General features: G+C 36.5%; 2 protein-coding genes across 3 annotated transcripts in view; one reads left to right on the top strand and one right to left on the bottom strand.

The window, feature by feature from the left end:
• The window catches only part of edil3b (EGF-like repeats and discoidin I-like domains 3b), a 30,465-nt gene extending 19,067 nt beyond the window's left edge, over positions 1-11,398 (bottom strand). The window contains exons 1-5 of one of the 2 annotated variants that reach the window (XM_079860488.1): positions 11,156-11,398; positions 8,860-8,934; positions 7,797-7,826; positions 7,231-7,359; positions 150-263 (exon numbers count right to left, since the gene is read on the bottom strand). In XM_079860488.1, the coding sequence (XP_079716614.1) occupies positions 150-263; positions 7,231-7,359; positions 7,797-7,826; positions 8,860-8,934; positions 11,156-11,222 (415 nt within the window). In that variant the 5' untranslated portion in view covers positions 11,223-11,398. The remainder of the gene's footprint in view (positions 1-149; positions 264-7,230; positions 7,360-7,796; positions 7,827-8,859; positions 8,935-11,155) is intronic. The other variant, XM_079860489.1, reaches the window with a different exon arrangement.
• An 890-nt stretch (positions 11,399-12,288) lies between these two features.
• On the top strand, positions 12,289-25,169 carry rasa1b (RAS p21 protein activator (GTPase activating protein) 1b). The gene is made up of 26 exons (XM_079861930.1): positions 12,289-12,386; positions 12,796-13,461; positions 13,576-13,728; positions 13,916-14,051; positions 14,149-14,219; positions 14,832-14,949; positions 15,053-15,084; positions 15,189-15,241; positions 15,320-15,470; positions 15,566-15,644; positions 15,732-15,855; positions 15,940-16,096; positions 16,179-16,266; positions 17,751-17,831; positions 17,918-18,075; positions 18,156-18,232; positions 18,319-18,491; positions 19,460-19,619; positions 19,693-19,835; positions 22,458-22,573; positions 22,682-22,768; positions 22,960-23,027; positions 23,161-23,249; positions 23,349-23,426; positions 24,134-24,268; positions 24,340-25,169. The coding sequence occupies exons 2-26, from the start codon at positions 12,977-12,979 to the stop codon at positions 24,421-24,423; spliced, it is 3,096 nt and encodes a 1,031-aa protein (XP_079718056.1). The 5' UTR covers positions 12,289-12,386; positions 12,796-12,976; the 3' UTR covers positions 24,424-25,169.
• The last annotated feature ends 204 nt before the right edge of the window (positions 25,170-25,373 follow it).

Genomic DNA, 25,373 nt, shown 5'->3' with positions numbered 1-25,373 from the left:
TTCTCCTAAAAACGCGGTCGAAGGGAGATGGCTCTCATCTCCGAGTTGACACACCGAATCTAGTTTTAGTTTTCTCCTCATGAGATGATAACAAATATTTATGCACATGGGTTTAATTAAATGAGGTGATGAAGTCGATTCTCACTTACTGTACTGACAGTTCCGCCCCATGTATTCGCCGGGACATTGGCAGGTGTAGTTCGCTCGCAGGTCTGTGCAGCTGCCTCCATTTTTGCAAGGATTTTTCTCGCACTCGTTAACATCTGAAAAGACAAGCAGACATCCATTGACACCTCAGGAAATGATCAAAAGCGACAACTTGAAAAAAGATCCAAAATGTCAAATATTGTTTCTAGGGGTGTAACATTGCAATACTGTATTGCAATACAAAAATGTAGTTACAATAGTGACATTATATATTGTGTAAAGTTCACCCAAAATAATAATTCAAGTTTTCAGAGTTTTAGCGTCAGTACTACATTAAACTACTATATAGTATATAATGTTGAATATAATGTATAATAATACAATGGGGGAATATTTGATAATGCCAAATGTCTTCTGTTACCAGTAAAAAGTGGCGTAGATTATTTTAAATATACTGTATATAGTATACATAGTGCAAGCATATTCATCTAAAATAATTCTGTATTTTCAGCTTCAGAATCATCAGTATTTTTATTCTGGTGTCACTATTGTCCTGTGCATTGGGTTACCAGCACCAAGTCCAAGCCTATTCATTTACACCCACAATGTAATACCAAATTTAATCAACAGTAAATTTTTTGTTAACCTTTTACCATATGTCTTGGAGTATCGCGATAATATCGATATGTATCGAATCGTGACGAGGGTATCGTTACACCCCTAATTGTTTCTCATTAACTGTTGATTTGCCACATCATACTGATTTATATCGAAACTTGCTAAGATAAACTAAACACAGAGAGGGAAATATTATTGCTTAAATGTTGTCCATAGGAGACTTTGACACTGAAGTATCTACTTTTTCTCATGTCAAGATTTTATGGAAATGTACACATAAGATTGTATTTGCCGCCAATTCGCTAAAACGTAAAATAGTTACGAATTGCCACGAAAGTTCCCGTGATGTTAATTTCATAAGCAGTCTTTGTGACATACTCCTGGCAGAAACGCTCATGTTGTCGTTTGTTAGACTTATGCTGCACAGACCTCTGGCTTTGATTTTTAAGCAGAACGAAAGGAACTCAAGAGACTCGTTACAGACAGCATGACGCGGGGTCATCCGAGCAGAAATTCAGGGATCTGCAAGGTGAAGCAAGGCTCAACTGTGTCAGGTATCTGACAGAGATAAAGCACACCTTTGGGTTTTCCACAGCAGAAGAACACAGGAGAGCAACAACCAAATCCACAGCTTAAACAGCGTCACAGAACAACCTCAAGAACAAACGTAGGATTTAAGGATCTGATGTTAGATTTCTCTGATGGGCTGGTGTCAGAGTAAAAAGAAAAGCTAAAGGAATAGGACTTTTAAAATCTCATTGCAATTTCAAAACTTGACGTTTACATTTTTAGAAGAATATGTGAGTGGGTTTTGCTCATTGTCACGATGCTAAGGTGTTTTGGAAGGTTTCCAGCAATTTGCTGCAAAGGTTTTCAGAGTAGCATGTTGCTATGCGGTTGCTATTCTAGCCTAAATCAGTCTGATATTCTGGTCTCTAGATATGCCTCAATTCCCCTCTCACTGTAAGTCTACAGGATTTTTTTTCTTTTTTTTTTTTTTGCTCATTTTATCAGAAAGTAGAGCAATAGTAGTAGTAATGGTGACACAATCACTCCACAGATGTAGTTCAAGCCCTTACTGAAAATTACAATCTTGTTGCATTTTAGGTGCATTTTACTTGCTTGCATTAATCAGGCTGTTTTTGATACTGCACATTTAAGCACTACAATGTAAATCTCCTCTGTTTTGATATGCTAACCTGTAGTTCTCACTGTTCTCACCTGGGTGCAGTGATAAATATGCATTGATATAAATGTGGGTGGTCATATGTCACTGTGCTCATACTGTACTTGTGATGATGACCATTAAGGGCCAGATTTACTAAACAGGTCAAAATTAGCATGCAGCCGACGGGAGTGGAAATTTCTGTGGGTGATCTACTGACAAATTCAATTTCATCTCAGGCGCACAAACAGTTATGCCTGTTTTGGGTTTGTAAGTACTGGTGCAAATACCACTAAACTGACTACCGCAAACCTTAGTAAATCACCTTGCATGATTCATTTAAATACTCTCCACCCATACATTTTGCGTCTGAAAGGGAAACTCCTACAAATGCATATGCAATGAGGTCGCCGCAAAAATAATTGTCCATGCTTTTTCAGCGCTAATTTCTCAAAAGTTTAGGGTAGTAAGAAAAAATTAGTAATACTTGAATTCTGCAAGTATGCATTAAACTGATCAAAAGCGACAGTGAAGACATTAGTATGGAAGCTTGTTTCCGCCACAAAATAAAACATTTTAAAAGATAATTGCGACTTTTTATCTCACAATTGCGAGTTTACATCTCGCAATTCTGACATCTTTTCTCAGAATTGTGAGATATAAAGTCCAATTCTAAGGAAAAAAAAGACGGACTTTTTTTTTTTTACCTCAGAATAGTTTATATCTCACAATTCTGACTTTATAACACGCAATTGCGACTTTATATCGTGCAATTCTGACTTTATATCTCGCAATTGCGAATTTATTTCTCAGAATTGCGACTTTATATCTTCCAATTGTGACTTTATTTCTCAGAATTGTGACTTTATTTCTCAGAATTGCGACTTTATATCTTCCAATTGTGACTTTATTTCTCAGAATTGCGACTTTATATCTCGCAATTGCGACTTTATTTCTCAGAATTGCGACTTTATATCTCACAATTCTGACTTCATATCTCGCAATTCTGAGAAAAAAAGTCACAATTCTGACTTGATATATCGCAATTGTGAGAAAAAAAGTCAGAATTGTGAGATAAAAAGTCGCTATTATTATTTATTTATTATTCAGTGGCGGAAACAAGCTTCCATACATTAGGCCTATAATGTTACAAAATATTTACATTTCAAATAAATGTTTCAGGGTTTCCACAAATTTTAAGCATTAAATATTTTCAACATTGATAAATATCAGAAATGTTTCTTGAGCAGCAAATCATCATATTAGAATGATTTCTGAAGGATCATGTGACACTGAAGACTGGAGTAATGATGCTGAAAATTCAGCTTTGCATCACAGGAATAAATTACATCTACATAAACATATATGTATTCATAACATTTTTTTATTATTTAATTTTATTTAACATTATTTAAAAAAAAAAATTTAAGTAATTGTGGTAATTCATTGAACTCTTATTTCAAAAAAGAAAGAAATCTGTTTCCATTATATGACCCCCAACACAAAGCATTGTTTTGTTTTTTTGGCACATTCATAGTGGGGAACGACCATTGGCATTCAGCCTTCATACAAGTCATGTGCATCCAAGCACCGCTGTCAGTTGCGATAGAACAAACTCGGATTCCTGATTGGAAGGATTCCCTCCGTGGGGCCAAAGTCCAGGCAGTCAAGCAAGTAAATTGGTGTGAGGAGCAGAGGGGGGTTGGTCAGCTGTCACGCTGGATTTGTGGTACTGTACGCTACTTCCATAGGAAAACACAGAGCCTCTGACCTAATAAATGTCATTTTGAGATGCCCAAGTTCCTTTTGGTTGCCTCTTCTCCTGATCAGAGCTCGTGCCATTGTTGAGCACATGCTGATTTCTGCACTCCATTTCTTAAGAAATGCAAATTCAGTGTGCTCAGTTGTGCCAAGGCAACTAGGTTAATGAAGGCAGTGGTGCTTGACACAGAATAAACAGTAAGTCAGAACCAGCGTCAGATCCTGGCATAGCCGATATGAGGATGGCAGCACTCCCCGAGGTGGCATGCACTTCACTTCTTTATGGCTCCTCTACAACAGTTTCACAGGATTGCACCAATTCTCCTGTGAACCTCTTATTGAAAATGAATTGTGATCTAGCAGGTAAGTTACCTGCGCTATACTCCGCTATACACACATTTTAGGCTTAATATTAAGAAATGTGCATTGTGCAATAGACTCCAAATAAAGTTGAATTATAATATTTAGTACGTAAGTCTCAAGCGATATGTCAGTAAATATGATAATGGATTTGTAGTATACTTAATGTGAAATAAATGTATTTTAAATACATTTTTGAAAAGGTTTTTTTTTCCACTATAGGGCAAGCTTTGCGTTATAATAGGCTAATGGTCTAAGCACCGGATGTCATTTATGTGTGGTGACATCCATGGTTTTTTATACATGTCACACTCAGCTAAACATCCTACATGAGGCCAATGCTGTGAAGTCTAGTTATAATGAAAAAGCTTGAGCAGGTCATGGGGACTGGGGCAGATAATGAATCTGAATGTCATTCTCCAAAAAGAGTTTTCTAAGGCCATTGCTCAGTCTGTTTTTGCCCAGCCTCCAGCAGCTAACCAAGCCTCAGTGTCTTATCTTTCTCAGCTGTACTTTCACTCTGGCATTAATTATAGACTAGGCTCAGAAGTCAATTCAGGAGACAGTGCAAATTAAGGTCACTGATGCACATGTGCGATGCGTATTAGGCAATATAGAACAAAGCACAATATTCCTTCTCCGAATCCATGAAAAATGCAGTAGGTGTGAGGTAACCACAGAAACAAGAGAATCTGGACAAAACAAAACAAATAATAACAAGCTCTTACAGCAAACAGACAAAAATAGCTGTTTGCTAATTATGTTTTTTTTTTGTTTTTTTTGGATAAAATGATCACTTTATTGCGGATTCTGTTTCTACACAAGTGAGACTAATTCTTTTTATAAAAAAGTAATGCACATTACTTTTCAGATTAATTAATTTACTTGAACATTTTTAAACTACTGAATTAAATTTCTATCTTCTCCATAACATAGACGTGCGCACTCATGCTTGCGCGGAAACAGACAAAAAGTACAAAAGTAACTAAACACATTTCTTTCATCTTCCAATAAAAAGAGTTGTACGGGTAATATAACCCTATTGTTTAGAGATCCTTTGTATGGCATACATAGCTCTATGGATCAGGAAATATTCTTAGTGGTCAGAGAATATAATATTCTAGATGAGTTTTTAAAAGAAAATAAAGGTACATGTTATATAGGCTATGTTGTTGAAAGTCCCCCTGTAGTCAATCATTTTATCCCTTAAAACTCACCTTTGATCAGCAAAATGTCATAATTAAGCGTTATTTCCTTTAAAAAAATGATTCATGCCTTAAAATAGCTTGATTGTAACTCTACACCCTTGCCTCATTTAGTATACGTGGTTCTACGAATATGCAAATTAGCCCCGCCCCCTCACTCGCAACAGCTCAGAGATCCACTCATTGACGATCACGCGTTGATCTGATTAGTCACAAGATTGTGACGTCAGAAACACCAGCGATTTCAAACCGCGTTTTTGAAACTGTCAATGCAGTTTTAAGGAGAAAATACTCAGCAATGGTGTCGACTTATGAATTTACACATGGTTTGTCTTAAAGCATATTAAAAACACATAGACATATAAACAACATTAAAAGCTGGATTTCCCCACAGGGGGACTTTAAACACATACAAAAAATAACTTAAACACCTGCATGGCCTGGAAGAGAGCGAGCCTAAGCAAGGTGAGAAAAGTAACTTAATGCATTACTTTCCATAGAAAGTAACATAGTTACTTTTAAAGGGGTCATGAACTGGATTGTTTTATTATTTTATAATGTTGCCTGGGGTGCCCTTATAATGTTAGTATGATTTTTACATAAAAATTTTTCATAATTTATAAATAAAAGCCATTTTTCCAAGCCTGATTTCTGCCTCAGATTTGAACGCTCCGTTTTAAGGGGCGTGTCTGCTGTGAGACTGCAGTGTAAACGCCCACTGCTGTGATTGGCTGACATGCTTGCATATGAAATGGCTAGTATTACAGGAACTCTCTCGAAAACTTTTACTACGTTTTTACTATTACAGCTATCGAGATTAACAAATCGTGAAAAGTATCGTTTAAAGCATTATATTTAAATCTATTCCATCACATGAAAGGTTGCAGCATGATGAGCACTGACTGAGCAGATGACAGACAGTCTGTTGATCGCGTGAATAAAGATCTTATCATTGCAACGCAATTTTTGCACTCTCACAAATGCTTACACCAAATCACAATGCAAACACGATGTGAGTACACAGTAAGAGCTTCGTTGTGTAGTGTAACAGTGTCATTATTTCATCACGAGTTTGGTAAGTGTCCAGATAAGCTCTCGCGGCTCGCGCTGTGCTGTTTGATTGACAGCTTGGGCGAAAGGGGTCGTTCTTTGATCGCTTTCTGTAGGCTATATAATTTAATAACAGTTTAAAAAAATATTATTTTCATAATACTACGAGAAATTATGTGAAGTTGATCGTTAAGTCACTGATGCATAAACAGTATTGAACGATTTTAAGAGAAATATCTGAACTTGAATAATTACACCGAAATCACTGATCACAGATCAGGCATAAGAATACACATGGTTACTTACATGTTGCTGGCAGATCCGTGTCGGGGAATTGTGATTGACTGATTTAATAAAGTTTAACCATGCTGGAATCCGAAGGAAGCTTATGCAGACTGTCTTCTTCCACAAACAGGCGCTGCACAATATTTAGTAAACAGCATGTTTATTGCTTGGAAGTAGCTCGATCCGGTAGCAATCATCATGTCGTCCTATGTTATTTAGCATGTTTGGGCGAATCGGTGGGCGGGGCTAAACAGGCCGTGTTGAAGTAGGCGTTGATCTTCTTTTGTGGAGGCGGTGTTTTATCCTCTTTGACGTCATAGTTCCCCACTTTGAAAAACGAGTCGTTTGCTGAGCCTGATGTCTATAAAAGCTTTTATTGGACTAACAAGGTAGTTTTCAGTTCTGAAACTTACAGGATATTATTATAGTATGATGATCTCTTATATGTCAAAAGCTCAAGGAAACTTTGATTTCTCAGTTCATCACCCCTTTAAACACATTACTTTTAATAGTAACTTACCCCAACACTGTATATATATAGGATGGAAACATATGCTGATAAGGTACACTCATATTAAAGTTTCCTCATATTATTACTGAAACTATAATAATGTGCCTAAAAAAGACAATGTTTCTTACTGTGTTGGCAGTGGACACCATCGAAGCCAAGTGGACATCTGCACAAATATCCGACAAAAGTGTCACCGCGGTAGGTGTCACTGAGTTCACACACCCCTCCGTTGTGACACGGGTTCGGGCGGCAGAGCCCTGCATCAGAAAAACACAGTATCTGAAATCTGCAGGATTCATTTGAAGTGGTATTTAAAGTCATACTCGCAGGTTCATGTGTAAGTGAACTTGATGTTTAGTGTGCTTGATCACACGCACTATTCCCACAAGGTGATTATTATTTCATGCTTTTCAGCTCAGTCTGAACATCACACTTTAAATACTGCATTGGCTGTAAAAGACGATTCCAGACAGTGTGACTTCATAATGAACGTTAAGCAGATGTTTAAATGTGAATTAACAAGTGAATGGAAATCGAGGCTGACATCATTTATGTTCACGGCTCATAAGCCGAACATGAGCCATCTGCTTAATATGGCATTCATATCTGGAGTCTCAATGAGGAAGCTCTTTTGAACCTTTATTAAAATGAAGAGAACAGACCATTAAAGGAGACTTCAAATAAACAAACTCACCGATTTCAGATTGCTCTTCCCAGCCTGATGCTGTTGAGAGAGCAGAATGTACAGTTTGTGAAATTCTGATATATTCTATTGTCACTATTAAAAATAAAGATTCCAATTAGATGAAACAGTAGATCCTTCTAAAGTTCCACTACAAACTTTTAATTCATTTACAGGAAAAGAATGTAAAAATGCTACAGTAAAAAAGAGTTATTTGGTTAACTTACCACTTGCTTAAATTACCTTACCATACTATACATGTTTATTATATGTAATTGTATTGTAAAATACTGTCAAATAAAAACTTTGACTTAATATTTTACAGTGAAAAACACTAAAAGGACATTCCCATAAGTCTCTGCCTGACACCACATATGATTATATTTTGTATAAATAATTTTATTTTCTACATTTGTAAGCCAAAATTCTGATCTGAAGAACCATCTAGCAACTCAAGAACAGCCAAAACTGATTCTTGATAAGAAAAGGGTTCTTTGCTGAATCTAAGAATCTTTGGAGAAGCTTTATTTGTATGAGTTTGGAGAAATAAAACATCACTTTAGGCCTGTTCACACCAAGAACGATAACTATAAAGATAACAATAAAGATTTAGCTGTAAAAATCATTCAGAATTTTAAAGAATAGCGGAGTCCACACCACAACTTTAACGATAAAAAGGCACAGAGAAAAGATATTGTTGGAATCACTTTCAGGACGATTTTTTCCCAGCTGATGAACGATAAAAACACTGGCAGCCAATCAGAATCCATCATGCTTTAAATAGCTCAAGCATTTAAAGGGCCAGGCGATAAACTTCAGTGCGTGCTTAGAATAAACAAAACGATGTTGTGTGTTGGTGTGGAGTGGACGCTAATATAGTTATCATTATCGTTATAGTTATCATTCTTCGTGTGAACGTGTGAAAAATCTTGATACGTCGTCAGATAATGATAAATAGGAAAACACTTAAAACTCAACTCAGAGGCACATATCGCTCCATAAATGTTGTCTTACAGAGAAAAATTGGGGCTTCTCGAATCCAAAAGGACACATTAAAAGTGGCTTAAAAACTCACAGGAAACATTTTCTTCAGCTGGTGTAGTAGGACAGTCAGCACCGTTCTCACACGGAACCGGTTCACATACTTCACCTACAAAACGTGTAAACGTGTAACTGTATACACAGGAAATGAATACATCTTCTTTTCCAAAGACAAGTCAACTCTATAACTTGGAAATGTGTGTTGCAGACTGATGCAGTTTGTGATGCTATCCTTAGCCACGCTGCATGTCATTTCCACCTGAATTATTCAGCCACAGGAATCTGGAGTGGAACTTTGTGTTTACACAGGTGTCCGTGTCGGCTAAACTTTGGAATACACTTGCTGACTCTTAAAGATGCAGCGAAGATGTTTGGTGACGACAAAATGTCAGTGCTTCAGAAATGTGTGAGGTTAAGTGAGATGGGAAATAGGAGAAAATAATTTGTGTTTAAAAAGAAACACGGCTGATGGCGCTGTCTAGTTCACAATGACCCGACACAAACTGAGGGCATAGAGCTCAGAGTGGATTATAGTAGCACGATCCACACGGTACAGTGAATTTCACACTGCCAGGAACATTTGTTGTGTTATGTGCATTGATACAAAAACACTGGCACTGAAAACTTGCTGCAATTTGATTATGTATAAAACAGTAAATAGGGAAGGAAAGGAATGATTCCTCAAAGCAGTTCTATTTTAACAAAACCCCTACCGAAATGTACCAAGGTAGGCCTAATTACAGTTTCCACCAAAAAGTAAGCCTAGTTATTACTACTGGGATAAAACTGTGGTAGCCTACTGTAACTTCACTAACAAAAAATACTATGGTATCATGGTAATAATGTAGTTGTTGGGACAGGTACCATGCCAACATCATGTTTTTGTACATGTGGTTTGAAGAGCACTGCACTACCAAAAGTTTGGGGTCAGTAAAAATGATTTATTATTATTATTATATATAATTAATTTTTTATTTTTTTACTAAATGAATTCTTAAGAATACATTAAATTGATCAAAAGTGACAGTAAAGACATTTATAATGTTACAAAAGATATTTATTTTGATGAATAAGAGGAATCCTGGGGAAAAAAAACACATTACAGTTTCCACAAAAATATTAAGCAGCACAACTGTTGTCAATATTAATAATAATTCGAAATGTTTCTTGAGCAGCTAATCAGCATAGAATGATTTCTGAAGGATCATGTGACACTGAAGACTGGAGTAATGATACTGAAAATTCAGCTTTGAATCACAGGAATAAATTACATATTTATTATTTTTAAAGTAGGCTATATTGAAATAGAAAACTGATATTTTGAAATTGCAATAATATTTCACAATATTACTGTTTTTACTGTAACCTATTACACGGTAGATTATATGGTTTGTATATTTTACTGTAAAAAAAAACATGGTATTTTGGTGGAAACTATGGCTCATAAGTACATTTTTGTAAGCATCTGTGATAATAATTTTAAGAAATTGTAGGTTTAAAAACAAAACAGATTTCAATACATGATATATGTTTTTTTTTGTTGCAGGAATATAATGTTTGAAGTAAACTAAAAACTGTAGTAAATGTGGTATTTTTGTTGAAACTATGCACATTGTACACATTTTGTAAGTGTTACAATGATAATATTCATTTGAATAAATTGTGTGAAAAAACAATAGGTTTAAAACAGCTCTAATAAGTAATATTACACAAAAACTCTATCACAACAACACTAACCCAGTTGATTTCTAATGACATCTCAGTGACAGTCCATTACTGAGTCATTCGTAAAGGTCAGCAAGAGATGCACATGACATTTAACAACAATCACACTGAGTTCAGCCATTAAAACATCAAGGTGATGTTTCAGTCTTGCAGATGATAGTCTTTTTATGCCTATTTATTGTTCAGATGACCTCTGGATCACCTCAAAGTAATATCAAACAAATATCACAGATCATAACAGTTATGAGCAATGAAACATGCACAAGCAGGCGTTTTACTATTCATTGCCATCTTTATGTGTCAAGCAGATGCATGTAGGCTACTTGGATTAATATCATATTTAATTAAACGTCTTTTAGAGGGCTCTGATCAAGTGATCATAAGCCCGAAATAACCCAGCATCTCATTATCATCTCCCTCATGAATTATGTCTGAGGACGATTGAATAAAACAACGAAGTGATGCTGCTGTTATATCCGACCTGTGAATAAACGCATTAAACGTGGTCTGGAAGTTCTGGCGTGTGTGATGAACTTAATTTAGGTTTGTTTTGTGAAAATGCGAGTCGCATGTTAAACACAGAGAGTTGTGTTCAGTGAACTCACCCGTGGATGTCGAATGTGGGATGGACGCGGCAATGCGGGCGACCAGGAACAAAAATAAAGGAAGCATCGCGAGGAAACTTGTGTATGTCCGCTGGTTCTCCGGTAAAGCCACGATCCGTCCCGTGTTTCAGCTGTGATGATGCAGATCTAATGTCAGAGAGATGCTGTGACTCCGAGCAGTGATGCTGCTGCTGCTGCTGCTTCTTACTGCAGTGATGAAGATGATGATGGAGACTCGACACTGGCAGGATTCACACACAGCATCAGTGAAGACGCACCCACTGGTCCATTCATCCGTTCATAAAATAATAAACTTTAATATCTATGGCATACAGGGAATTTAAATGTAGCTAGCCTACTATAAAACAAAATACAAAACAAAAAAAGAAATGAAAGAAAAAAAATAAGGACACGTACTTGATTTGACTCTCCAGTATCCCTGATGTGCAACTTAAAATTCGTGCAAATGTAAAATGTTATAATGTCTAATCTTAGCCTACTTTATTGGCTGTTTTACAAGAAAATAAAAACACGTCTGACATCGAAGATAGTCATGTTTTATGGTGTGTTCTCATTATGATTAAAGACATGTTTTATTGCACATGTATTTATGTTCTTCATTGCACATTCATTTACAGTATAGCTTAATGATAACCTCAAAGTTGTGTGTGTGTGTGTGTGTGTGTGTGTGTGTGTGTGTCTGCCGCCCTCTGTAGGTCAACAATAGGAAGTAACAGCGTTCGACATAGTAGGCTTAATGTTCAAGAATCTTCGAATTATTTTATAATTTTAACCCGATTAAGTAGGCTATGCATATTTTACAGAAAATCTCTATTCTGATTATCCATAATCATACTCATCTTTAATTATTAAAACCGTATAAAGTTGTAATAAAACTGAGAAAATAGTTTCTATAAAACAATAGAAACATGTGATAGTCTACATGACTTTACTTGCCACCACTGCCTTTAAAAATAAATTAGCTAATAAAAATGTAAACAACAACAACTGTATTCATAATGTATTATTGGGATTTACAGTATTAATATTAGTTTTAGTTGACTATGTATGGCAGAAACCATTGTTACCATGCTATTTTTTGTGAAGGGTGGTAAGGCACGGGCACGCGTCATGAGCGCGGCGGGCGGGCTCACGCGTGGTGGGAGTGTTTGAGGGGCGCGAGGGCTGCGCGAGACTTCACAACACAACTCTCAACATGAAACTAGCCAAAGTGAGTGATACAAAAGTAACGAAAAACTTCCTTAACGTCGTTTTTAACATCTCTTCCCCACTCTTTAACACTCCTGCCTGACTGTTAATAAGCCTAAGCGCTTAACTAACCTCAAACGCTGGACTTTTGTGGTGTCAATCTTGGCCAGAACCAAACTAACGTTAAGCTAACGAGCTAACGCACATAGCCGTCATTTGTGTGCACATCTGATTTTATTCTGTTTTTCTTTAGGCTTATTCTTGCTGAAATACAGTTTTACAGTTCCTCATGATAGTTTTAATGTTTACTCCCAGATAAATGATATCTTGTTGTGATTACAAAGGCAAAATGTGCTAGCATCATGTGTAAAAATAATATTTCTAAGTCGTATTCCAGTATTTTGAGTTACTGTGTCCTTTCCTATTTTCAGATAAGGAGAAAATCAAACATTGAAGACCTGACGCTATCTGTCTTGTGTTAGACCTAAACCAACACATTGAACTAGGGGGGAAACTGTCTCCTAAAAGGGAATAAAGGTGTAGTTGTGGGTTTCAGGAGGGGAAACCCTCCTGAACTTTGTCAGCTTTCATTGTCAACTTCCCAGGGTGACAATGATGGCAACCCAGGGTGGCGGCGATGAGCCTGATCCCTTTTCGGTGGTGACCCGGATGGCTGGGGCAGGAGGAGACGGTACCACCCATTTACCAGCCTGTTGCAGCCAGGGGATGCAGATCTCGGACCTGAGCTCAACTTTGTCTGCGGTTTTACCACCTAAACAGCCTCCTGGGGTCACATATTCCGTCTTTGGGAAGGATCCGAGACCTGGAACAGTCATGTTTGCCTCAAAGGGAGGTGGTATCAGTGCTGGACATGTTATATCAGGGTCTTTTTCAGGAGTTGGGAGAGGGATGTCAGATCCTACACAGGAAGGTGCTGTCGGTCAAATGCCATCCACATCCCTGAGTCCCGAGGTGTGCCTGGCATCCCCTTCGTTTCACTTGCTGGGTACAGTTGAAGAAGGTGATGCTCTGGATGTGCAGGAAATTGGAGAGGATGAGGAAGTTGTTTTAACCCTCACTGCACCGCCTCCTAATCAGTAAGTCGCTGTAATATGACATTTTGCATCCTATGAGTGTATAACTCTAAAAACTGTGATGAAAATAGTAAAAGATCATTAGGCAAGTACATAATGCAGTTTGTAACTCGACAGGTGGTATCATGGGAAGCTGGACCGGATGATTGCAGAGGAGCGTTTGCTTCAGGTCCGGGCGGCGGGTAGCTACCTCATCAGGGAGAGTGACCGCAGACCAGGCTCATTTGTGTTATCTTTCCTTAACATGAACAACACAGTCAGCCATTTCAGGTGTTTGCTTTTTATTCCCTTTATCTTTCTCCACAGCATCAGTGTCTAATCAAACCACATCTTTATATTGAGCCATCACTAATGATCATGACAATTTTTTTCGGTTTTCTTTCATTTTAATGTAAAAGATTTTATGCCTTGATAATGAGATGGTGTCTGTGGTGACCGGGGTAATGAATGTTTGCAGGATCATCGCCATGTGTGGCGATTACTACATTGGAGGCCGTCGTTTCTCCTCTCTGTCAGATCTGATTGGTTATTACAGTTACGTGTCCTGTCTGCTAAAAGGAGAGACGTTGATATCACCAGTCGCCCCTCCAGAGGTAGACACGTGATGTTAACGTTTTGTATAATTTATTAACAGAAAAATTGACTGTCATTTCCATAATGTATAAAAAACTATACATTTTGTTTTCTAAGCCTGTTGAAGACCGCAGGAGGGTCCGAGCAATTCTCCCATACACCAAAGTGCCCGAAACTGATGAGATCAGGTCATTTGATTTTATTAAATGTATTCTTTCTAATACTATATATACACTAGCGTTCAAAAGTTTGGAGTTTATTGAAAATAACATATTTAGCAAGGACACTTTATTTTGGTCAAAAGTGACAGTAGAGACATTTATATTATTACAACTGCTTTTTTAACTTTCTATTCATCAAAGACAAAGTATCAATGTAATGTTAAAAAAAACAACGTATCAAAAATAATATATTCAATAATGTATTCATATATATATATATATATATATATATATATACACATACAAACACTCACATATATACTGAAAAATCTTTACTGACACTTTTATTTACTACTATTATAGAATGTATTAATATTTTGTTTTTAGGTATTATATTTATATTTTAAGTTTTAATTTTAGTAATTTTTTTAGTAATTTTGTTTATATTGTGTTTTATTATTACTATTTATGTTAAATGATTTTTATTTCATTTTTTTTTTTTTTTTTTTTTTAATTCAGTCAGTATTTTTTGTGATTGTGGATTTTTTAAAATAATAAAATATGCATGTATATAAAATAATAATAATAAAAATGTCATTGTGATTAAAGTTTACCTAAATTGACTTCTTTTGCTCACAGTTTCTTCAAAGGTGACACATTTATAGTTCATAATGAACTGGAGGATGGCTGGTTGTGGGTGACAAATGTCCGAACAGATGAGCAGGGACTCATAGTTGAGGACCTAGTGAAGGAAGTGGTGAGTGGAAACACTTTCGATTTTAAATCATGTGTGTTATTGGAAGAATATCAAAAGATACAGTATATTGACAGAGGTTGCCCTTGTATTGACACTTTCATAGGGACGTGAGGAAGACCCACATGAGGGGAAAGCGTGAGTTTAATTTGTTTTGATTTCTAGTTGAGAAGTAGTAATGCATTGCAAACTATATAAAACATAAAATTAATAGGAATATTTAAATCTTCTGTCTGTTTTAGCTGGTTTCATGGCAAGATCAACAAGCAAGAGGCTTATAATCTACTGATGACAGGTCTGTCTGAAAAAAATTAATAAAAAAATTAAAAGAAATAAATAGCACCTGCTAAACTTCTGTAATCGCTCTCCCTAGTTGGGCAAGTGGGCAGTTTTTTAGTGCGGCCGTCCGACAGCACACCTGGGGACTATTCGCTGTACTTCCGCACCACTGAGACCATTCAGCGCTTCAAAATCAGCCCCACACCCAGCAACCAGTTCATGATGGGAGGCCGTTACTACAACAAGTAATGCAATTTGCAAGTGTTTCAAGGCTTTTGATACGTATAAATTGAGTTTCCTGACACAAATTGCTTGTGTTTTCTTGTCTATGTTTGAACAGTATTGATGACATCGTTGCACACTACAGGAAGGAACAGATAGTTGAGGGCCATAACCTTAAAGATGCTCTATCTGTCCAAGTACGTGCAACAACCATTTGGAAAACTCAAAAAAAAAAAAATTTGCTTTTATTGTGTCAAATGTTTTAAAATGTGTTATTTCATCAGCACCAGGAGCAGGTGCTTACAGACACCGTTGAAGGCAAAGAAATCTACAACACCATCCGTCGAAAGACCAAGGATGCATTCTATAAAAACATTGTGAAGAAAGGTTATGTCCTGTTCAATAAAGGTATCGCCAACACTTCAGAGTAGATTTACGTTGAAGGCATTATCAAAATAATTTTACTAAGACATTGTCTTATGTCTTTTATAGGAAAAGGAAAAAGATGGAAAAATCTATATTTCATCCTTGAGGGTAATGATTCCCAGCTGATCTACTTCGAGAGTGAGAAACGAGCAACTAAACCAAAGGGTTTAATTGATTTGAGTGTGTGTTCTGTGTATGAGGTCCATGACAGCATGTTTGGCAGGTTTGTTTCTCGCTGTAATATGTGCTTATTGTGGTTACACTTAAAATTCACTTGAACTACAAATAAGTATTTTTTTTTGCAGGCCAAACTGTTTCCAGATAGTTGTGCAGCACTTTAGCGAGGAGCAGTGTATCTTCTACTTTGCAGGCGAGACGCCAGAACAAGCTCAGGTAACGATTCTTTCATTAGCAATGCTGGCTAATGCACTTTCATTAGAGTAATACTGTTTCCAAGTGATTAATCACACATCTTCCATGTTAATCAGAGTTTTTTCTTGAGTTTAGGATGAGAAATAATGCATTAGTTAGTCTCACATTCACCACTGAAACACTGGCCAATATAGTTGGAGGATTCATGCCTAAATATGCGTGGCCTTCACTGATTTCACATTCCATCAGTAAGAGCAGAGTGTGAAGGTTGAATTAGCAGAGCAATAGCACAGCTGTACATAAAATATTGAACTCCACACAGCATAATGGGAGACATATCAGAGTTCAAAAAAGGGACAAATTGTTGGTGCGCATCTCACTGGCTCATCTGTGACCAGGACAGTAAGTCTTTATGGCGTATCGAAAGCTATGGTATTCAGGTTAATGTCGGCATTCCATCACATAGGACGAACCGCATCCAACAGGAGTAACTGTGGATGCGAGAGAAAGCTGTCTGAAAGAGATGTCCAACTACTAACCCGGATTGTATAAAAAAAAAAAACATAAAACCACAGCTGCCCAACTCACTGCAGAATTAAACACGCACCTTGACTCATCTTTCCACCAAAACTGTTCATCTGGAGCTCCACATGGTTAATATTCACAGTCGGGCTGCTTTAGCCAAGCCTTTGGTCACTCGTGCCAACGCCAGATGTCAGTTTCATTGGTGCCAACAGTGGAAATCTTGGGCTGTGGACAATGTGAAACATTTATTGTTCTCTGATGAGTCCATCTTCACTGTGGAGAAGCCCAGAAGAGTCTTAACACCCTGTTGCTGCCCAGAGTGAAACACGGATGGATCAGTGATGGTTTGGGCTGCAATATCATGGCATTGTGACTGTGCTTGATGGGCACGTCACTGCCAAGGACTACCGAACCAATCTGGAGACCATGTGCACCTATTTCTTCAAACATTGAATCCTGAAGGGGGTGCAGAGTATCAGCATGATAATGCAACAATACACACTGCAAGACAGAGTGGTTTAATCAATGTAAAAATGAAGTTGAAATTGAACTTCTACTATGGCTTGCAGTCACCAGATCTGAATATTATCGAGCCACTTTGGGGTGTTTTGGTGGAGCATGTCTGGAAACACTTTCCTCCATCAGCATCACATAGTGACCTGGCCACAGTTCCTCAAGAGGAATGGCTCCAAATCCCGCTGGCTACTGTGCAGGACTTGTAGCTGTCATTCCCAAGATGAACCAATGTTGTTTTGGCCCCAAAAGGAGGTCCTACACCCCACACTAATAAGTTAATGTGGTCTAAAACCAGGTGTTTGTTTCATTGTCCAACCTCTGTATTAGATTGATAAATAATATATGATCTGTTTGGCTGTTTAAATTGTCATCTCGCTGTCGCTCTGTAGAAAACTGAATATGATTGTTAAATGTATTCTTGCTCTCTTCTTACACCCTTAATCTGTTCTTTCTAAACTGTGTAGGACTGGATGAAATGTCTGCAAACCTTTTGCAGTAATTTGAAGAAACCCAGCCAGCCATGCTCAAACAAACGCCTCCGTCAGGTAAGCTCTCAGTTGCTTCTTGACGTCTAATGTTGATGAATTTCACAGTGCTACCTCTTGTGTGTTACTCACATGTATCTTTACAGGTCAGCAGTTTATTTCTGAATGTTGAGGAGGCTCACAATCTGCCCAGTAAACATTTCACAAATGCTTACTGCAACATTTACCTGAACAGCATTCAGGTAGCAAAGACCCATCCGCGGGAGGGCCAGAACCCTGTGTGGACAGAGGAATTCATTTTTGAGTAAGCCGCCACCTCAGATGTTGATATTAATTGTATAAAGCTGAATATCTTTATTAATGTGTTTCTCAATATTCCTGCAGTGACCTGTCCAGTGAAATCAACAGGTTTGAGATCAGCCTGAGCAACAAGACGAAAAAAAGCAAAGAGAATGATATTTGTATGTTCCTCCTTATTACGTCATGCTCAGACTTTCAATACTGTTTTGTATAAGGAATAATGTACTCTTCTTGCTCTCTCCCGCAGTGTTCATGTGCTGCCCGCTGTGTCGGCTTCAGAGGGGTCAGATGATTGACGAGTGGTTTCCCCTGAGCTCTCACGTGCCACTGAAGAATGTGGTGCCCAGCTCACTCCGCCTGAGAGTGCGCTACTCTGTGGAGAAGATCATGCCTGTGGAGGTGTACAATGAGTTAAAAGAGGTGGGAACATACATTTGTTGTTATATATACAGGGTCCACTTATAAATAAAATCAGTTACTGGCCATTTGGAAAATTACAACATATTATTATCATATAACATATTTAAATTACAGCGTTAGAACATTAGTCTGACCATTACTGATGAAAGATAACCATTAGATAATGGATAAATGATAACCATTTTAATGAAATGTTAGAAAATACAGAGTAATAGAGAAATATTCATGGAATTTGATAGTGTTTTTTTTAGTATATATACTATTATAGTTTTTATTAATGTTTTGAATTAGCTTTTTATTTTTGTATTTTAATTTGATTTCATTTTTTGGTAATTTTATGTGCTTTTTTGTTGTTATTACTATTTAGCTTATTTTTAAATTAAGTTTTAATTGTAGTTCAGTTTTAGTTTTTATTTAATAAATAATATTAATATGCTGATTTAGTGCTCAATTATTATTAGTTATTATTGGTGCTCTAATGTTTAAATAATGTTTTTTATTATTAACAATGTTGAAAACTGTTTTGCTGCTTAATTTTTGTGGAAACTGATAGATTTTTTTCAGGATTCTTTGATGAATAGAAATTTCAATGAGCAACATTTATTTCAAATAGAAATGTTTTGTAACATTATAAATGTATTTACTTTGAATCAACTTAATGCGTCCTTGTTGAATAAAATTTATAATTTCTATTTTTAAAAAGATCTTACTAAAATGGTAGTGTATCTTGGTTTCCACAAAAATATGAAGCAGCACAACTGTTTTCAACATTGATAATCATAAGAACTGTTTCTTGAGCATCAAATCAGCATCTTAGAATGATTTCTGAATGTGATCAGAAGACGCTTCTTTCAAAAACATTAAAATGTGTTTATTATTCCAAACATTTAATCGACAGTGTATATTTCAATTAACAGAAATAGTTTGTTAACAACAACCTGTTTTATATGATATTTGATCCTTTCCAGCTGGTTCTGCTGAAGGAGTTGCACGTGATCAATGCTTTGGCCCACGTTTGTGGACAGAACCGCACTCTCCTGGCCAGCGTTCTGCTCAGGATATTCAGACATGAGAACCTGGAGGCCCAGCTGCTAAGAGAGCTCAATGACCGCGAGATCAGCGCTGAAGGTGCTTCTTTTATTATTGTTATGTTGCATGGCTCGGTTCTCAGAATTTTTCACAGAGTTGTTTGTTTTTCCAGATGAAGCTACAACTCTTTTTCGCGCCACCACTTTGGCCAGTACCCTGATGGAGCAGTACATGAAGGCCACGGCCACTCCATTTGTTCACCACGCTCTTAAAGACACCATCCTGAAGATCATGGAGTCTAGACAGTCCTGTGAGGTATTTGTTTTTATGGTAACTAAAGTGGCATATAGTAGGGCTGTCACAATTTTATACTTAAAGTTCACCCAAAGATAAAAAAATTAGCCCATGATTTACTCACCCTCAAGACATCCTAAGTGTATATGACATTCTTTTTTCAGACAAATATAATCAGTGTTATTAAAAAATGTCCTGGCTCTTCCAAGCTTTATAATGGGAGTCAATGTTTTTTTGTTTTTTTTTGGGGAGTCCATCAAAGCTTATCAATCCATGATAAAAGTGCTCGACACGGCTCTGGCGGGTTAATAAAGGCCTTTTGAAGTGTTACTCATTCGCCGTAAATCGGTGCGTACGGCCGCCTGCCAGAAGCTAGTTATTTTAGTAGATACAGTTTAAAATATGGATATTTTTCTTACACGAACATATCGCTTCGCTTCAGAAAGCCTTTATTATCCCGCCAGAGCCGTATCGAGCACTTTTATCATGGATTGATGCACTTTGATGGACTTCCAAAAACATATACCCATTGACTCCCATTATAAGGCTTGGAAGAGCCAGGACATTTTTTAATATAACTCTTGATTGTATTCGTTTGAAAGAAGAATGTCATATACACCTAGGATGACTTCAGGGTGAGTAAATCATGGGCAAATTTTCATTTTTGGGTGAACTAACCCTTTAAATATGAGTAATATTTGAATTTAAAAGGCATAATTTCAGTTAGGGAGAGAAGCTTTTGGATCGTCTCCTGAGGCTGCAAGAGGACGTAATGAGCTAAATATTATTGCACCGCATTAAATTGTTTATTCAGATCAATGAAATAACATGAAAAAAGTCCATAATGTTTAGAAATAAAATATAATTTCATAAATTGCATAAACAATTATGAACAAAACAGCATAGTGTATTTATGCATAGTTTAACCCTTGTGTGGTGTTCATATTTTTGTTACTCAGCCAGTGTTCGTGGGTCTGGTGGACCCGCTGCATTTTTGGGTTTTTAATTCAACACAATCAAAAATGTTATGTTAAAATACTCAACAGATGTTTACTTCATCCCAATTACAAGCAATATAAACAGCATATATGGTTAATATTTTCTCTTTACCTTTGTTAGATCACATTTAAGAATTGCATCCTCGTGTGGGAATGGCAGGAGTAGAAGCACAAAACTCACTCTTGCACTCTTTCACACTTACACACAATCTCTCTCTCACACGCACACACATACACACACCCACAACACACACACACACACTCACTTGGATATGTGGTGTACGGTCACTCTCCATAGGCATAATGTTTTTTTCTAATGTACAAACTGTATAATATATCTCCCTACACTAACCCTACCCCTAAACCTACCAATCACAGAAAACTTTTGGCATTTTTTGAATTTCAAAAAACACCATTTAGTATGTTTTAGTATGAGGACACAGATGTCGTCATAAACCATGTTTACGTTGTAACACCCATGTCATTATACACATTTGTGTCCTCATAAACCATATACAAGAACATACACACACTAACAGCAGGCCCTGACAGGAGGAGGACAGAGTAAAGGTACACAGGACCTACAATTTCCACACTTTTATTAGCCCCGGGTCCAGTGGACCCGAACATCCTGTGTGTAATATAAATGTGTAGGGAAGGGTGTACAGTGTGTTTTCATTGAAAATGTGTTCTGATATATATTTCTCACAGAAAATGAGCCAAGGCCAATGAGTCTCAGTTTGAAAAAATAATTAATTGTATCATTTTTCTTTTGATAAAAAATGAAAACGGGTCCAACAGACCCAAACACCATACAAGGGTGAATACAAAGAGCTGAAGCTCCAATCACGTAGAGTACTTTTTGCATTTAAAAATATGAGATGCAGAGGAATGGAAAGAATTGAACTACTTTTAACTTAACAAGGCTTTCTAAACAGTTGTGTGAGATGCGAGTGCAATGGCCAAAGATGTCTGTCTAGCACTTGTTTACATAGAACACAATGGAAAAGCAGTGTAGAAAATGCATTCTGTGTGAATTGCTTGGTTGCGGTTTTGACATAACCAAGATCTTCTCCGCATTGAGCTTGAGTTTTGAATGAACCCAGCAGTGCCACATCATTCTAACAAAAAAATAAACACACAACTCTTACATCATCATTGCATCTCGTGTGTCACTTAAGGTTGCTTTACACCTAATATTCAAATGCACCTTTTTTGCATTCGAATGTGGATTATTATTTTAAATTCAATGAATTTTTAATTGTCCTAGCAAATAGATGATGATTATGAAAGGCCCCATATCCTCCTTTTGTAGCACTTTATTTATTTTTTTCCACTGTTGTCTACTAATAATGTTAGTCAAAGTTTCTTGCATTAAAAACAATAATTTACTTATTAGTTATGACTATATTGTATTTTAGTTTAATTATTTGTAATTTATTTTAAATGACAAGTTCACCCCTTAGAATTAAACAGGATCTTTTATACTTAAATAATCTATTATGTTTTATGACTGTCAAATGACACTACTAATATCCTTGAATGAATAAATGAATGAACCGTTTTTGCAGCTGATGCGTCCTAGTTTGTTCATTTGTGAATGTCATTAGAAATGTTCTGTAACCTTGTTTCCACAATAAATTAGCTCAATCCCTCTAAACTGGAGAAGAATGAGGATGTGAACGTGAATCTCGCTAATCTCCTGAGCATCGTGTCTGAGCTAGTGGAGAAAATATTCATGGCTGCTGAAATCCTGCCTCCGTGAGTCTCTGTCATAACTTTTAAGAAATTCAGCCAATAAACACTTAAATCAGGATATAATGTGAGAGAATGGAGTTTTATGATCATTGTTGCCTTTTTTTGTTGCAGAACTCTCAGGTTTATTTATGGATGTTTACAGAAAACTGTACAGCAAAAGTGGCCCAGAAACACAACCATGAAAACTAGAGTTGTAAGGTATGGAATTTTCTTTTTGTTTAAGGACATTTTGCATTTTTAAATGTATTTAAATTTAATAATGTGTTTAACACAATTATACTAAAATGTATGAATTGGTATAAATATATCAACACCTGTATAATATAATATAATTATGTATTTATGTATTTAAAAAGTAATGTTTTTTTTTTCTTTTCTGTTTCTTTCAGTGGATTTGTCTTCCTCAGATTGATCTGTCCTGCTATTGTCAACCCAAGAATTTTTAACATCATTGCTGGTGAGCTGTGAATGACCAATTCAAATTGTTTTTATTAAACAGGCGTCAACAACAATTTTGGCAGGCTTTAAAGAGATGTATTTTAATAAATCTTTTAAATGTAAAAAAAGAAATTGCATGTTTATTTCTGCAGACCCTCCTTCCCCTATCGCTTCCCGGACACTCACTTTAGTGGCCAAAGCTGTGCAGAATCTGGCCAACCTGGTGGAATTTGGTGCCAAAGTAAACACAAGAACTTTAATTAGATTTCAATAGTTTTTGTAGACTTTCCAGGCACAATAATTGTTTCTTTCTTCAAATTAATTTTTTTTCCCATCTCAGGAGCCATACATGGAAGGAGTGAATCCATTCATCAAGAGCAACAAACACAGAATGATCAAGTTTTTGGACGAGCTTGGGGTTTGTCAGCATCTCTAAATCTGCTTAATTTGCTGCAAATGTTGCTAGTACATTGAAAAAAAAAAAATGGTGTAGGATTTACTTTGAAATGATTTTCACTCAGAAATTGCTAGTAAATTTCACAAATAATTACAGAGAAACGGCAAGTAGCACATTGAATTAAACATGACATTTTTAAGTAGAAAGCCTAAAATAGTACTTTCTTGTCAAACGTGCTAAAATAATATTTGTTTTATGTACAACTTTGGGAAAAAAATGTGGTGGTCTCTTCTTTTAAGACACAAAGTAACTTCCTCCAGGGGGCGCACATCCTCCATGATCCATATTCATCAACATTGAAATACACAACAGCTGTTTCCATTCCACTTGTGCACAGAATTGGAATATATCAATTCTATTCTATATATATAACGACGAAAAACGCAATAAACGCTGTCATGTTTATTCAGTATGTATTTCCATCGTAGTTTATGCGCATGTCGTCTTATCGGATAAAAAAAGATCTGCCTCAATTGAGCACATGTTGTTTTATGCACATTTTTAGAATTAATGTGCATCATGGCGCTTTCATCCAGCTTTTTTTTTATGCAATATCCCAATATTCGCATAAAAGTAGGTGGATCAGCACAACGACAAAGTCATATTCACGTGGCCTGTGCAGTATGTCCAGTGTGTCTTTAGTATTTGCATACGTTTGCTCTTTTCAGAACGTCCCTGAGCTGCCCGAACCCACAGAGCACTTTAACACGGACCTGGCCCGTGACCTCGCCGCCTTACACCAGCTCTGCGTCACACACTTAAATGAACTGAGGATACTCAGCAATGAGAGGGGCACGCAGCAGGTAACATTAGAACTTGACATATTTCATGCTGATAGCCAGTACTTGTGTCTCATGTTGTGTTTCTCTCACAGCACATCTTGAAAAAACTGTTGGCAGTCACTGAACTTCTGCAGCAGACCCAAACTCAGTATGCAGTGACCAACAGCAGCCGATAGACGACAGTCCTACACACTTTAAAAGCTTTTACATGTCTGTTCTGTGACATTATAAACCACTTTTGATCAGAAACGTCACGAGGTAGTGAAACAGAGTGAATGTTTCTGTTTATCTGTGCACCCTTATTCACGGGATGTTTTCTTAAAGAGATCAAAATAAATGAAGCAAGAGAAACTTTCCACAGCTGTCATAAAAAAGGACAGTTTTTTCCAGGTGACAGAAGTGTTCATGACTGCTGTTTGCATTCTGCAATGTTAAACACTATTAGAGTTTTTGCTCCGAAAACAAACTAAAAATCAAATTTCACTGAGAAGTCGGATGCTTGACAAGTGGATAAATAAGAAAAAAAGCATTTATCTAACTGATGCTGTGGAAAAAATGCTTGGAAAGACCAAATATGCTTTATGAACTGGTTTGTTTTCCTTTTATGTGTTGTGCTTAAGCAGACCATCAAGAGAAAACATTCTTTATATCTGATTTTACATATCTATAGGAACTACCAAGAAGTGCAAAAGAAGCTATTTTGTATCAAAACTATTTTCATACTTGGAATCATGGAATTAAAAAAAAAGAAGAAAAAATGCATTTTGCTTTTGAATTGTTTTAAAATGATTTCATGACAATATGCATAAAGATGTGGGTGACATTACACTATCAGGTATGCATGCACTCATTTAATACATTCTTGTAAAAATACAATAATTGTTTTCTAATATATATGCAAATAAATCATAGGATTTGTCATTTGTTTGTCAGTTTTATTTCTATGAATTTCATGCCATTTCTGTATTTATAGTTTAGTTTTCATTCTGTGTTTTAAAATGTACAAGGTGACCTTCCCTCATAGGAGTAAATCAGTGACAATTCAGATAAGCCTTAAAAAAGTATTTTTGTTGTTGGTTTGTCAGTTCTTGTTTTATTAAAGGCTGGAATACGCTACGCGACTAAA

The sequence above is a fragment of the Squalius cephalus genome, assembly GCF_949319135.1.
Source record: "Squalius cephalus genome assembly, chromosome: 24".
Lineage (NCBI taxonomy): Eukaryota > Metazoa > Chordata > Actinopteri > Cypriniformes > Leuciscidae > Squalius > Squalius cephalus.
The sequence above is the reverse complement of the archived record's forward strand: the minus strand, read 5'-3'. Positions and strand labels throughout refer to the sequence as shown.

Excerpts from the sequence above, each read along its gene's own strand:
- rasa1b (XM_079861930.1), top strand. The coding sequence starts at position 12,977 with ATGATGGCAACCCAGGGTGGCGGCGATGAGCCTGATCCCTTTTCGGTG. Across the intron at positions 15,645-15,731 it reads AAGATGCTCTATCTGTCCAA|CACCAGGAGCAGGTGCTTAC; the intron begins GTACGTGCAACA and ends TTATTTCATCAG. Across the intron at positions 24,269-24,339 it reads ATGAGAGGGGCACGCAGCAG|CACATCTTGAAAAAACTGTT; the intron begins GTAACATTAGAA and ends TTTCTCTCACAG.